The sequence below is a fragment of the Arvicanthis niloticus genome, chromosome 6 (assembly GCF_011762505.2).
Source record: "Arvicanthis niloticus isolate mArvNil1 chromosome 6, mArvNil1.pat.X, whole genome shotgun sequence".
Classification (NCBI taxonomy): Eukaryota; Metazoa; Chordata; class Mammalia; order Rodentia; family Muridae; genus Arvicanthis; species Arvicanthis niloticus.
In genome coordinates this window covers 46384122-46397788 of record NC_047663.1, presented here as the reverse complement: position 1 = coordinate 46397788, position 13667 = coordinate 46384122, and the positions used below count along the sequence as shown (strand labels likewise).

At 50.0% G+C, this 13667-nt stretch overlaps 1 protein-coding gene across 3 annotated transcripts; it reads right to left on the bottom strand.

The window, feature by feature from the left end:
• Nucleotides 1-2439: 2439 nt before the first annotated feature.
• On the bottom strand, nucleotides 2440-13437 carry Serpinf1 (serpin family F member 1). Of its 3 annotated transcripts, none has more exons than XM_034507312.2 (8): nucleotides 13281-13437; nucleotides 9623-9710; nucleotides 7835-8033; nucleotides 7183-7338; nucleotides 6506-6709; nucleotides 5434-5576; nucleotides 3020-3230; nucleotides 2440-2806 (listed from the first exon to the last, which is right to left on the bottom strand). In XM_034507312.2, the coding sequence occupies exons 2-8, from the start codon at nucleotides 9701-9703 to the stop codon at nucleotides 2547-2549; spliced, it is 1254 nt and encodes a 417-aa protein (XP_034363203.1). In that variant the 5' UTR covers nucleotides 9704-9710; nucleotides 13281-13437; the 3' UTR covers nucleotides 2440-2546. The 3 variants fall into 3 exon arrangements, with proteins under 3 accessions (XP_034363203.1, XP_076792421.1, XP_076792420.1); XM_076936306.1 differs by lacking the exon at nucleotides 13281-13437 and adding an exon at nucleotides 11137-11160; XM_076936305.1 differs by lacking the exon at nucleotides 13281-13437 and adding an exon at nucleotides 10869-10975.
• Nucleotides 13438-13667: the final 230 nt, after the last annotated feature.

Below are 13667 nucleotides of genomic sequence, written 5' to 3'. Positions count from 1 at the left end.
GATAGATGATAGATAGATAGATAGATGATAGATAGATAGATAGATAGATGATAGATAGATAGATAGATGATAGATAGATAGATAGATAGATGATAGATAGATAGATGATAGATAGATAGATGATAGATAGATAGATAGATAGATAGATGATAGATAGATAGATGATAGATAGATAGATAGATAGATGGGCTAGAGAGGTGGCAGTTAAGCATATACTGGTCTTACGGGGAATCTGAGTTCAGTTCCTAGCCTCAGTGACAAGCAGCTCAAGCCACCAGTAACTCCTGCGCCAAGGAGATCTGATGCTCTGACCTCTGCAAGCACCATACTCATGCATGTGTCCACACTCAGACACATACGTACACATACAACTAAAAGGAAAAAATAAAATCATGTCAGATATACATGCCTATAATTCTAGCACATGGGAATTAGAGGCTGGGAGGATCAGGAATTGAGTGCCATTCTGCACTACATGAGACCCTGTCTCAAAAAATACAGACCGAGGCCAAGAGGGGTGGGACATACCTAGAATTCAGGAGGCAAATGCAGATGGACATCTGAATTTGGGACCCGCTTTGTCTACATAGCAAATTCCAGGCTAGCCAGGCACATCATAAGATCCTTTCTCAAAAAATAAATAGGCCTAGTTGGTAAAATGTAGCTTGCCCTCCAAACACAAGAACCCAAAGTCAACCCCAGAAACTATGTAAAAAGAAACAAGGTGTGGTGGCACTTGCTTGTGAGCCCGCATTGTCAAGGTGGAAACAGATGGATCCATGGGGCACAATGGCCAGCCAGTTACTAGCTAGTCTACTTAGTATGCTCCAGGCCAGTGAAAGACTGTCTGAAAACAAACAAACAAACAAACAAACCGGTTAGGAAGAGGTACCATGGTGGCTCATTGGGAACAGATACTTGCCATACAATCCTGGCAACCCTCAATTCTCAGGGGCCACTAAAAGTGGAAGGAGAGAACCAACTAACTCCACAGAACTGTCTCTTGACAGTTTTGTGCTGTGGCACACACACATACACACACTTGTATACATGCATATGCATACAAATCATAATTTAAATTTTTAATTTTATGTGTATGGATGTTTTGCCTACATGCATATCTTTGTGTGCACCACATGTGTGCAATGCCTGTGGAGGCCAGAAGAGGACATCAGATCCTCTGGAACTGGATGGAGTTACACAGGGCTTTGAGCCACCATGTAGGTGCTGCAAACAAAACCATGGGATCTCTGAAAGAGGCTCTTAATCACTGAGCCATCTCTTCATCTTCTCAATAATATATATTTCTGGGGCTGGAGAGATGGCCCAGCAGTTAAGAGCCCTGACTGCTCTTCCAGAGGTCCTGAGTTCAATTCCCAGCAACTACATGGTGGCTCACAACCTTCTGTAATGAGATCTGATGCCCTCTTCTGGTGTGTCTGAAGATAGCTACAGTGTAATCATATACATTAAATAAATCTTTAAAACAACAACTAACTGATACAAAGGTTAATGCAACAACATGGAAGATAGAAAAATAATATATATTTCTTTAACTTCCAAGTTAAAGTTTTTTCTTCTGTTTTACTTGTTGGTGGGTTTTTTTGGTTTTTGGTTGGTTGGTTGGTTGGTTGGTTGGTTGGTTGGTTGGTTTTTGAGACAGGGTTTCTCTATGCAACAGCCCTGGCTAGACCTGTGTAGACCAGGCTAGCCTCAAACTCAGAGATTCACCTGCCTCTGACTCCCAAGTGCTGGGATTCAAGACATGTGCCACCACTGCCACCCCACAACCACTGCCTGGCTTTTCTTTAACTTTCAAAGGCACCATCTCCTGAGAAATGACACCCAGCACTGTCCTCTGGCCTCTACATGACCCCATGTACAACACATACCTGCATAAACACACATAAATACCTAAGTAAACCTAGTCTGGCTGGTTTGGAACATCTGCTGTGGTTTGGATTGTGTCCCCCAAGGCAAAGATTGGGTCCCAGTGTAGCACTATTGGAAGATGGTAGAACTGTTAGGGTTTAGGCCTGGTGGGACATGGATAGGCATGCCAACCAAGGGGAATCTCTGGCTTCATCTTCTCTCTACTTTCATGTCCTAAGACAAGTCACAAGGCTGCTTCACCACACGTGTGCCCAGAAGCAAGGGGAGCAGTCATGGCTGGAACCTCTAACACAGCTGTTGATTCCCCCAGATATTTGTGATAGTAAGAGAAAGGTGAGGAACCCCACCGCAAGTGTTAGTAATTGTGTGTGGAGGCGCCCTCCTGGGGCGGGACGTCCCTCATTCACCAGCACTCCACAAGCAGGAAATGGTGACTTTTGCAGAGCTTAAGCAGAGCCAGTTCCAGTTACAAGTATGTAAATTCATAAGGACCAGTTTCTCTCCATACTAAACATAGCTTCAAACAGGAGAAGGAAAAAGCAAAAGTTAAGGAAAAGCTCTTTTATTGCAGAGGCTACATTGAGACTACCGGCCGTCTTCCTAGAATGTATAATCAGCCCTCCCTGTGGGGTTTTCTGTAGAGCATTGAGACATTAAGTGCTACTGGGGTCCAGGATTTTGCCTATGAAGAGGAGGGCCCCCGTGTCCGTGTCCCTCAGAACAAAGATGAAAGGTTGGTTAAGGTGATAGTCTAGCGGGAAGGTGAGGCGGACAGGCTGGAGGTCTGCAGTGGGGCTGGTTCCTGCCCCCTCCTCGTTCCACTCGAAAGCAGCCCTGTGTTCCACTTGGGTGAGCTTCACGGGTTTGCCTGTAATCTTGCTGAAGTCAGGTGACTCAAACAGGAACTGTAGTTCTGCAGAGATTGAGAAAGATTCCATTAACACCACACACACACACATACACCCCAAGGGCTGAGTCTAATGGAAGGTGGTTCTTTGCTCCCCTCCCCTGTAATAGTGTCACATGTTCCCTAAGCCATCCTACAAAGTCACGGGACTCAGTTCTGTCAGCAAGGTGGGAAGCTCTGAGACTCAGCCCCAAGAGCAAAATGGTCTTGCAAACGTACTCATGTCCTGCAGAGACTTGGTAACTTCGCCTTCATAGGTCAGCTTCAGCTTGGGGACAGTCAGCACAGCTTGGATAGTCTTCAGTTCTCGGTCAATGTCATGAATGAACTCAGAGGTGAGGCTCTCCTCTATCATGGTCAAGTTCTGGGTCACCGTCAGGGGCAGGAAGAAGATGATGCTCATGCTTCCGGCCAAGGGCAGCTGGGCGATCTAGCGCACCAGAGATGCACACGGGTTAGTCTTGAGCTAGGAAAAACCCTATACACCAACAGTTGTCTTCCCCTCCCTGTGGTGGGGCTCGGCTTTGTGTTCCCCGAGCCTCAGCCTGTGCAGGAGGATACTGGTTACTGGAAGTCCTTCCATGAGTGGGCAGAGCATTGGACCAGAAATGAACAGTAAAATAGATCCTTTGAACAGAGGTGTTGATTCTAGGGCCCAGGAACAAGTGTCAGCTTTCCGGAGCCTCATGCAGTCATAAACAGAAATGTCATTTCTCTAGAGTGTTTTGGGATTTTTTTTTTTTTTTTTGAGACAAGGTCTATTATTCTGCCCTGGAACTTTCTATGTAGACCAGGCTAGCCTCAAACATAGAAATCCACCTGCTCCTGCCTCTCAAGTGCTGGTATTAAAGGCATGTGTCACCACACCCCACTATTTCAAGCACTTAGATTTCCAAAGAAGCCATAGTCTAGAAAGGGCTAATAGGTACTGATTAAGAACAGAAAGAAGTCAGGTACACTTAGAGCTGCAGAATGTCAGCCTGTAGCATTTGTGACAAGTTGTCAAAACTTTGCCCTTAATTCTAGAGAGAGAAGCTGTCAAAAGACTTGGGCTGGGACTGTAGCCCACTTGGTAGAGCACTCACCTAACATGCGTGAAGCAAGCTGTTTGATCGCCAGCACTGTGGGGTTTGACTAGGTTTGACCCTAATAGACTCCTGGGTTTGAATGTTTACCCCATGGGGAATGACACTATTACAGGTGTGGCCTTGTTGGAGGGGGTGTGGCCTTGGTGGAGGGGTGTGGCCTTGGTGGAGGAGGTGTGGCCTTGGTGGAGGAACTGTGTCAATTTGGGGGTGGCTTTGAGGTCTCTGTGCTCAAGCTCTGCCCAGGGTAGAAAGCCTCCTCCTGGCTGTCTACAGAGGGCATAGTCTGCTGGCTGACTTCATTTCAAGATATAGAACTCTTGGCTCTTCCAGCATGTCTGCCAGAACACTGCCCTGCTTCCCACCATGATGATAACGAACTGAAGCTATGAAACTGTGAGCCAGCCCCAATTAAATGTTTGCCTTTATAAGAGTTGCCTTGGTCATGGGGTCTCTTCACAGCAATAAAGACCTAACTAAGACACATTCCTACAATACCAGCACTTGGGAGGTAGAGTTAAGATCAGGAGTCCTCAATTAGTTCATCTGAGGCCAGCATGAGCCACGTGAGGCTCTGTCTCAAAAAGAAATAAATAAAGAAATGAATGAATAAATAAACATTTGAGTGTAGAGTCTTTCCTTTCTTGCTTGCTTTGTTTTGGCAGTGCCAAGGATTAAGCCTAGGGCCTTGCTCATACTGGGCAAGCACTCTCCACTGAGGTACACCCTGGCAAGTGTCTAGTCTGTCTGTCTGTCTGTCTGTCTGTCTGTCTGTCTGTCTGTCTGTCTGTCTGTTTCTTATGTGTATGAGTGGTAGCCTGCATGTCTGTACACCACAGACATGCCTGGTATCTGCAGAGGCCAGAAAAAGATGTTGGATCCCCTGGAACTGGGATTGCAAATGGTTTGTGAGCTGCCATGGGTGCTGAGAATTGAACCTAGGGCTCTGAAAGAGCAGCCAGTGTTCTTGTTGTTGGTTTTGTTGGGGGCTGGAAGGGGAGAAGTTATTTGGTTGGTTGTTTGGTTGTTTGGTTTGGTTGTTTTCTTGAGACAGGGTTTCTCTATGTAGCCTTGTCTGTCCTAGAACTCGCTCTGTAGGCTCAAACTCAGAGATTTGCCTGCCCTGCCTCCCAAGTGCTAGGATTCAAGGTGTGCAACACCACCTCCAGGCAAGCAGCCAGTACTCTTAACCACTGAGCCATCCTTCCAGCCCTTTTTTGTGTTTTGAGATAGTCTCAAAGTACAACTCAGACTGGGCTCTTGTCACCCTCCCTCAGCCTCCTGGTTAGAGGTGTGTGTCACCATCCTCAACTCTGAGTGCCAGATCTTGAAATCCCACTTTGATGGCTTCTATCCTTAGAACAAACCCTGGGAGAATGAGTTCTGATAACTACTTCTCACTCCTCTTCAAGAAAAGGAAAGCCCCAGAAACAGTACTAACTTGCCCAAAGTCACACAGCAAAATTCAGATAACCTGCAGATCTCAGTGGCCGCCCATTCCATACCCACCCAGTCCTTCTCTGACCTCCCACCTCCATCCCTACAGACCTTGCAGTTGAGATCAGAGTCCAAGCCATATCGTAAGATGGCCTTAGGGTCTGACATCATGGGGACTTTCACGGTCCTGTCCTCATCCAAATGAAAATCTTGGAGGGTCGTCTTTCTTGAGTCAAACTTGGTTACCCACTGCCCTGGAAGGAAACAGATGGAGCATCCTGAGCCACTGTCACCAGAAAGGCCACAGGACCATGCTGTGTCTCCACTGGCCAAAGCAACCTGAGCTGTCAGCAGCAAGAACACAGGGGCCACCGGGTCCCAGCGTGTATGGTGCAGACCACAGGCTCCATGCACCACAGGTGCTGGCAATCCTCACCTAGCAAACTCAGAAATAGGTGGGTGTTCTCTCTCTGACTTGGGTCACCAAGCTCCTTCTGTTGAAAGTGGCCTTTAATATGCTGGTGTATGACTGCTCTCCCGTCCCCTGTGGGCTTGGAGTAGGAAGCCCCAGGGCTTTCCTCTAGGTTAGGATCCACTCTTGCGAGTTACATAAGGTGGTCACAAAGCAACTAAAAATGGAAATTGATCCATAAGGTGGTCACAAAGCAACTAAAAATGGAAACTGATCAAACCATTCCTGCCCCAATCCCTTTTCTGAGTAAAATAGATCTCAGATAAGGCCTGTGGAAGGGTCTCCTGACATATTACCACTGCCTAGAAGGATGTTGACAAGTAGGTGACGGCAGGTCTGAGCCGGGATGGGACCAGGAGTAGGGGGCTGCTCTGAGGGCAAGACAGCATGTATTGTAGAGTGTCCGAGAGGTAGATGTGTAATCCTAACAGTGAAGACAAGGACACAGGCTGAGGAGAAACCTAACACAGGGTTCTGCAGCTCATGGGACAGAGCCGGTATTAAACCTCGTTTGATTCAAAAGCCAGAGACCTGTGCCCAGCCCCATGTAGCCATTTCACTGGTCAGCTAATTCAGAAACACTCAGGGTGATATGCCCACATGCTACAAGCACTGTAGCTTTCAGATCTCGCTCTGGCCTGCGCTCATGTTTGCAACCACACACACACCCACTGTCCTCCCTCGGCCAAAGACAAGTGGGGAAGCCCTCACCCTTGAAGTAAGCCACGCCGAGGAGGAGGATGCTGAGGGAGCTGGGCATTTCCCTTGTGGACCGGGCAATCTTCCCTTTCATCTGGGCCTGCACCCAGTTGTTAATCTCCTGAAGGTCTATGCGAGGGTTGCCAGTGAGGATTCGGGGCCTGGTCCCATATGACTTCTCCAGAGGAGCAACGAAGCTGGATTTTACTCGAAGTTCTTGAGAGCAAACAGATCAAAGATGAGCGCTGAACCAGCAGCCTCATTTTGAAAGCATGCCAGACCCCAGCTTCCTGCTCAGCATCTTCCCCTGACTTGCTGGGGCATCTGCCGGCTTGCCCAAACCCTGGCTAGGGAACAATGGCTTCCACCCGTTGCTTTCCCTTCATGTTACTGTCCACACACACACACACACCCAGACCCTCCTGCTGTCTCCCACACACCACTTCCTCTTTCTGTTCCTCTGTGGTCTCACAGGCCCTTTCCTGCCCACCAGTGCCAGGCCTGGCCTGAGCACACACAACTTATTGTTTAGAAGCCTGGAGCATATAGACAACCCAGGCCAGAAAAGCAACTGAGTGCCCGGCATAATGGTGCGTGCCTGCACTGCAGAAGCAGAGGCAGCATTATGAGTTGGGGACCAGCTAGGACTCCATAGACTTTGAAAGGTGGGGTGGGGGTGAGCTACTGACTCCTCTCAAACACAATTCTGGAAGCACTCTTGAGGTTCTTCTCGGGGGCAGTGACAGACGCAAGGAGTTCCTTGTAGGTGCCGTGGATGTCAGGGTCGCTGATCAAGTCGTAGTAAAGAACCCGGTGAATGACAGACTCTGTTCGCTGTTCAGCTCCTGCCAGAGAGAAAAGGACGGCAAGCTTCCTAACTGCCCATGAGGCCCACATCAGGGTAGGGATATTAGACACCAATCTTGTCCTCTGAGAGCCTGAGGAGGCCCATATTGCAGATGTTCTAGTTGGACCAGAGCTTCAGGGCATGGAAAGAAATAATGATTGCATTGCTAGGACAATCTCTAAGACAGGCCAAGGTCATCAGACCTACAGAGAGAAAAGGGATGTGGTCCCAAAGTTCTCCCATTGTATCCTACACTGTTCTGAGGATGAACCAGGGCTGCTCATGGCAGTTGTAACCCTAGAACCTGGTTAAATAACTAAAACACAATAGGAAGCCACTTAAGGAACCAAGGGTTGAGTGCCATTTACAAAGCTGTAGGGACTGTATGTGGCCCCCACACCACCCCCTTCCCTGCGCCCCTGACAGTGGCAGCATGGAGATTCTGGGTAGGGAAAATTCAGGTCTGCTTGCAGCCTTCTTCAGTTACCACTCACCCAGAGAAAGGGCAGAGAGGGCTGTGGCCACGCTGAGTGGAGACAGCAGGACATTGCCGCTTGGGCTGGCACTGGATCTCTGGCGGTACAGATCGTAGCCGAAGTTGGAAACAGCTGCTGCCAACTTGTTCACAGGGACCTTGAAGAAGGGGTCATCCTCCTCCACTGGCTCCCCTGTGCTCTCAGGGGCTGGGGAACCCTGGGTTAGAATAAAAGGACCAGTAGGGAGGTACAGTGAATGCATCACCTCCTGCAGAGGGTTGTCCTCTGGTCCCTAGGGCCTTTAGTCTGAGGTGAGAAGGAGTGTGTGCTCTCTGACTACATCTCTGAGCTGAGAGGTGGGGAGGGGTGGGGGCAACACAAAAGGGCTTGCCAGACTTGAACTGTGACCTAAGAGCCTGAAGCCTGGCCCACTTTAAAATAAAAACTGTAGGGCTGGGGAGATAGCTTAGTAGATAAAGTACCGGCTTACAAGTACGAGGACCTAGATTCAATCCCCAGAAGCCATGGGGAAAGAGCTGGACACGGGGGCACATGCTTATAATCCCAGCACTGGGGAGGCAGAAATGGGCAGGTCCTGAGGCTAATTGGCCAGTCAGCCTGAACTGTGTTCCAGGTCAGTGAGGGGTCCTGTTTCAGAAACCAAGGTGGATGGACCTGAGGACTCTGGGTTGACTTCTAGCCTACAAATACACTCTGTGTCTGTGTGTCTGTGTGTCTATGTGTCTGTGTGTCTGTGTCTGTCTGTGTCTGTCTGTGTCTGTCTGTGTCTCTGTCTCTGTGTCTGGCTGTTTCTCCCTCTATCCTTCTATCCCTCCATCCCTCCCTCCATCCCTCTCTCCCCCCTTCCCTCTGCAGGGAACCTCCCCATCACCACCACCAAAGAAACCTGTCCTCAGACCCCTCTTCCCTACTCATCTTGCTGACTGGTCCTCGTCTGCCTAGGTCCTGCTATGACACCCTCCCTGTCTTTCCTGACAAGCCATCTCCTCTGACCAGTCCTGAGAGGACTTTGTAGTTTTCTGACTTGTTTTCAGTGAGCTAGCTGCTGTTGCGAGGGACTTTCTGCTTTTTGTTTTGTTTCCAGGGCTTTGGATCAAAGCTGGGCTCTTACGTACGTTGGGCACTTGCCACCCAGCTGTATCTTCAGCTTTTTGGTTTGGAGGATTTGTTTTTAGTTTTGTGTTTGGTTTTTGGTTTTGGTTTTTTGATTTGTTTTGTTTTGTTTTTTTGAGACAGGATCTCACTATATAGCTCTAGCTATCCTGGAACTCACTATGTAGACCAGGCTGGCCTTAGATTCACAGAGATCCACCTGCTTCTGCTTCCCAAGTGCTGGGATATATATATTTTGATCCAGAGTAAGTGTCCCGTGGGCAGAGCTCAGTGATACAGCACATGTGTAGCCCGTGCGGGGGCCTGGGTTTCACCCCCAACAGAGGAGGGGGAGTTAGTAAGTGAGGAATAAGTGAATGGCCAGTGGCAAGACAGTATTGACTAAGGTCACTAGGCCCTGATCCAGACTTAGAGCCAACCCAGGTCTAATATGCCCAGCTGCCTTATCCTTGTGTGACACAATCCAACCCCTACTTCCTCCATATAGTGGCAGCTACTCCAGACCCTGAAAGGAGAGGAAGGATATTCTTGTCTTGCTGGATTAGCGAAGGCCTAGCAGAGTGAAGGCCAGAGCCCACCCTGGACCCAGGGCTGCCTCCCTGCACTGTCTCTCCTGCTGCCTGCTGAGGAGGAGCTGGGAGAGCTGCTGCCCCACCTACACACCCTACTGACCTCAGAGCTGCTGGGGACATTCTGGCTGTTGCCGTGCCCGAACAGGGCTCCAGTCCAGAGGAGTAGCACCAGGACCTGCATCCCGGGACTACAAGAGAAACAAGAGAGTAAGTGACTCCCCTCACCCACACCCTCCCCTGCCACTGCACACTGCACACTGCACACTGCACACTGCACACTGCACACTGCACACTGCACACTGCACAGGGACAAAAGTCAGGCAGAGTGAGCACCTTCCGTCCCTCTAGCTCTCAGCCCCGAAGTGGACCCTTACCTTGAGGCTTGTCATCCCTGACCTGCCCCCGCACTTCACCTTGACCTCCGCCTCCGTGTTGGCTCCTATTGGGAGACCCACCTTCCACTCTAAGCTCCAGAGCAGTGAAGACCCAGCAGCAGACTTTTCAGGCCTCAAGAAAATACTCTAGCACAAACACACACCAAGGCTTTTCCGTGGAGGCACACAGCCAGCTCATTTGGTAGTATTCGGAACCCTGTCTGAGGATGGATGCCGAGCCCAGGTCATAGACTTACAGAACATGTGGTCTGGTCCTGTCATCCACCAACAGTTCTCTGACCAAAGCCTATGCTAAAGACACACACACACACTTTTTTTTTTAGGTAGGTTCTTGTGTATGAAGCCCAGGCTAGCCTTGAAGTTGCAGCTACCCTCCTCCATTTGCCTCCTGAGTACTACAATTCCAGGTGTGAGCCACCATGCCTGGCCTGACGCCCTTCTTCTATTTCAAGAGCAATTCTTAGTTAAGAGGGTGTGAACTAGGGCTGCACTGCCTGGCATCAAACCTTGACTCTGGGTCTTCATAGCCATCCAAAGAATAAAGCCCTCCTTGTTGTATAGTATAGTATAGTATATAAGTTCCCTGTATATAGTATGGTAGTGTTGACCTACTTCTAGGAGGGTTAAATTTTAGAACATCTCTCTCTCTTTTCCTTTTTGAGACAACCTTACTATACTTTGGCTGCTCTTGAACGTGTGGTCCTTATGCCTCTGCCTCTCAAGTGCTGAGGTTGCAGGTGTGCACAGTCACATCTGCCTAGACAATGTCTCAGGAGACCTTAACAGCGCCAGTGGTCAGGAAGCCCTCACCTCTCCCTTCAGCTGGTTTCTCTTGTAAAGAGCCATGTTTTCTTCCCCTTCGTAGCATGGAAACAGCTCTTAATCCCAGAGCCTTCCTTCCTTCAGGTTAAACAACACCAGTTTTTGGTGGGACCTCCCATTTCCCTTTACCTCCCTACGCAACGACCTTTTCTGCTAAGACTCCGGCCCGGCACTTGGACCACAGGACAGAATTGAAGCCTGGGCGGTGTGCTCTTGCACATCATTCCTGTGCTCCCCTGGAGTCAGGTCTAGAGGAGGGAGACAAGGGCCACGAGTCAGAAAAGACCACTGGCTGTCCTAGTGTGCACCTGTCTTATAGCACGCACACGCTAACGTGGCCCCTCTGCTCCATCACCATTCTTTCATGTACACGCACCCTCCCCCACCAGACACATACCCCACTGGCTTTTCTGACTTCCCAGGGGGAAAAAATTTGATCTGAGAAGTTAGGAGTCCACCATGGTCAGCTACAGTCCTTAAAATTAAGTCAGACAATCCACGGGACACCTGTAGTGCGTGAAGGGCAAGGGAAAGACTCCGCGTTCACTCTGCCTTTGACAGCAGCAGGAACCAACCTGGCTCTCTCTAGCCTCTCATCTCTAGCAGACCTTCCAGTGGAGATTTTAGGGACCTCTGTGTTCTCATCCAGGGCACTGCCACCCAGCTGCTCAGGAGGAAACCCGTGAGAACAACAGAGAAAGCAACGCAGATCTAGGCTTATTGCCCTCCCTTGCCACCCCCACCCATCACAGGCAGCAGCCTCCCTCAGCTGAGCCTCAAGAGGCTGGTTTATCAGAGAGGTACACAGAAAAGCATCTCTGGTCCCTCTGGGTAGGTAGCAACTGAGAAGGGAGGAGATGGTCACCCTTGGCATCTTCTTCCGGGAAGTAAATGAGGTACCCTTGCAGATGGGACCTTCTGGAGTTCCTCCAGGGTCTAAGCCATAGGTCATTGTACCACATGGTTAGGCGGAGGACTGAATCAGAGATGGGAAACCTGGTGTGCATGGGGAGACACAGAAGTCCAATGCTGGCCCAAGAGCTATAAGCTGGGACAAATGCTAGGGAAATGCCTGTATGCTCCACCCCAAGCCACAGGAATAAAGGAAGTGGAGACCCTAAAGGGCAGAAAGTGAAGGTCTGCATCAGAGGCTGCACAGGACACATGCAAAACCCTGGCTGTAATAACTGGGTTGGGTAGGCAGCCACTGGCTAGCCAGGGGCACCGGGACAATCATGCCATCCTGTCCAAAGGGCAGTGTCCAAGCCAGATTTCTAGGCTATAGGGGAGAAGGGTATGGGGAGAGGGTCAAGATTCTCCCCTCTGAGCCAAGGCCGGCCTCCCCATGTGCCCCAAATCAAGAGGCACAGAAACTGGGATGTTGTGGTCTCACATCCAAGCTGAGAAGACAAGTGGGAGCCAGTACATGTGTTTCAGATTAAACCCAGTCGGGAGACAAACATGTTGCTCCTCCTCCTCCCAGAGCCAAGCTCCCTTCAAGCCACATGGCAGTGACCATGTGGACAGTGCAGGGGAGGACACCTCTCTCTCCACTGGCTCAAGGACTGTTTCCAGGGGTTCAGTCTGGCTGGCTCATGGCTACACCAGTCACTTGGGGACAGTTTGGTTTGTTTTTTTTTTTCCCTGAAATCTTGGAATCTGAATCAGCCTGAGACACCCCATAATTGTACCTCCCAACAACACCCCAGAAAGGCCAGTTCTGGAGAACAGAACTCTCTGGTCCCCACCCATCCCCCTCAGCCTGGGGGCTGAACTGATGGGCAGCTGAGGTCCAGACAGTGGCTGGCTCTTGGAAAGCCTGTCTCTTTTCTTTGACGCAGACCACTCCCTGCCATGCCTTGCCTCAGGAGGAAAGGGCTGCAGGAGGGCAGCCAGACCCCACAAACCAGCTAGGCTAAATGGTGCTTATTGTTTGCAAGAGGCCATGACCTCATTTGTCTCCCAGCTCGCTTGGTAAAAGAGAACAGAAGCTGGACAAGAGAACCTAGCCGGCGTCCCAGCAAGACTCAGGCAGCCCAAGCTGTAAGGGAACCAGCACCAATGGCTCTGAAAAGCAGCAAACTGAATGGAGCCAGACTGGGCTGCAGAAAGATCAACTTCCTTGCTCACTGCTGGTGGAAGCAACTCCAGGGAGAGCCCTGCCTATAGGACTATAGCCCCTTCAGGGTACTGCTGAGTCCAGTCCCAGAGCCTAGCTCCTTGCTTCCCACCACCCACCACTACATTCCTTCCCAACTCCATTCAAAACCCCTGTCCAGCCTCTCCTGTTGTCACAGTGGTATATAGTGAGTGGATAATAGAGTCCTGGCCCTCTGTCCCCCAATTCTCTCTCCTCTCTCATCTGTTCACCTTAATTCCTAAACTGCAGGGGTTACTATAACCTTACCTCCACTTCCTTGCACCCCTCTTTCCTGCTCTCTGGGGTGCCCCTGCCACTCCCAGTCCCTCCAGTCAGAGAGCTTCTCCCAGGGAGCCTCTCTCATATCTGTCTTCCCCAAGCTAGACCAGGAGCTGCCTTACCTGTGGTCTGGTGCAGCTCCTTTCACAGCTTACACTCTGAGGGGCTCCAGGAAGCTGTGGAGGGAGTAGCTGCCTCTCAACCCAACTTCCAACAGGCTTCAGATTACAGCTACTCCTTTCTTAAAGTGACCTGACTCCATTTGGAATCTGTGATTGCATCATTGTCTGGTGTTAACTTTAACCCACTGCTGCCCTTCTGCCATGTGGCCCCAAGACCACACGTTTGCATCACTCTCCTCCTCTACCACCTCTCCCTTGGGCCTTTATCTCTCTTCATTGGGACCCTCCACATGATGGTTAACTTCAGGGGCACTTGGGCCAGCCTGGGGTAGGTCATGAGTCTGAACTTGAACAACGGAGAGGATTGGCTGAGAGGAAATCTGCATA

Coding starts and splice junctions, on each gene's coding strand:
- Serpinf1 (XM_076936305.1), bottom strand. CDS start 10,963: ATGATGTGCAAGAGCACACCGCCCAGGCTTCAATTCTGTCCTGTGGTC. Junction 7,339..7,834: donor CCTCTCTGCCCTTTCTCTGG/GTGAGTGGTAAC, acceptor TCTCTCTGGCAG/GAGCTGAACAGCGAACAGAG. Junction 6,710..7,182: donor CAGAATTGTGTTTGAGAGGA/GTCAGTAGCTCA, acceptor TTTGCTCTCAAG/AACTTCGAGTAAAATCCAGC.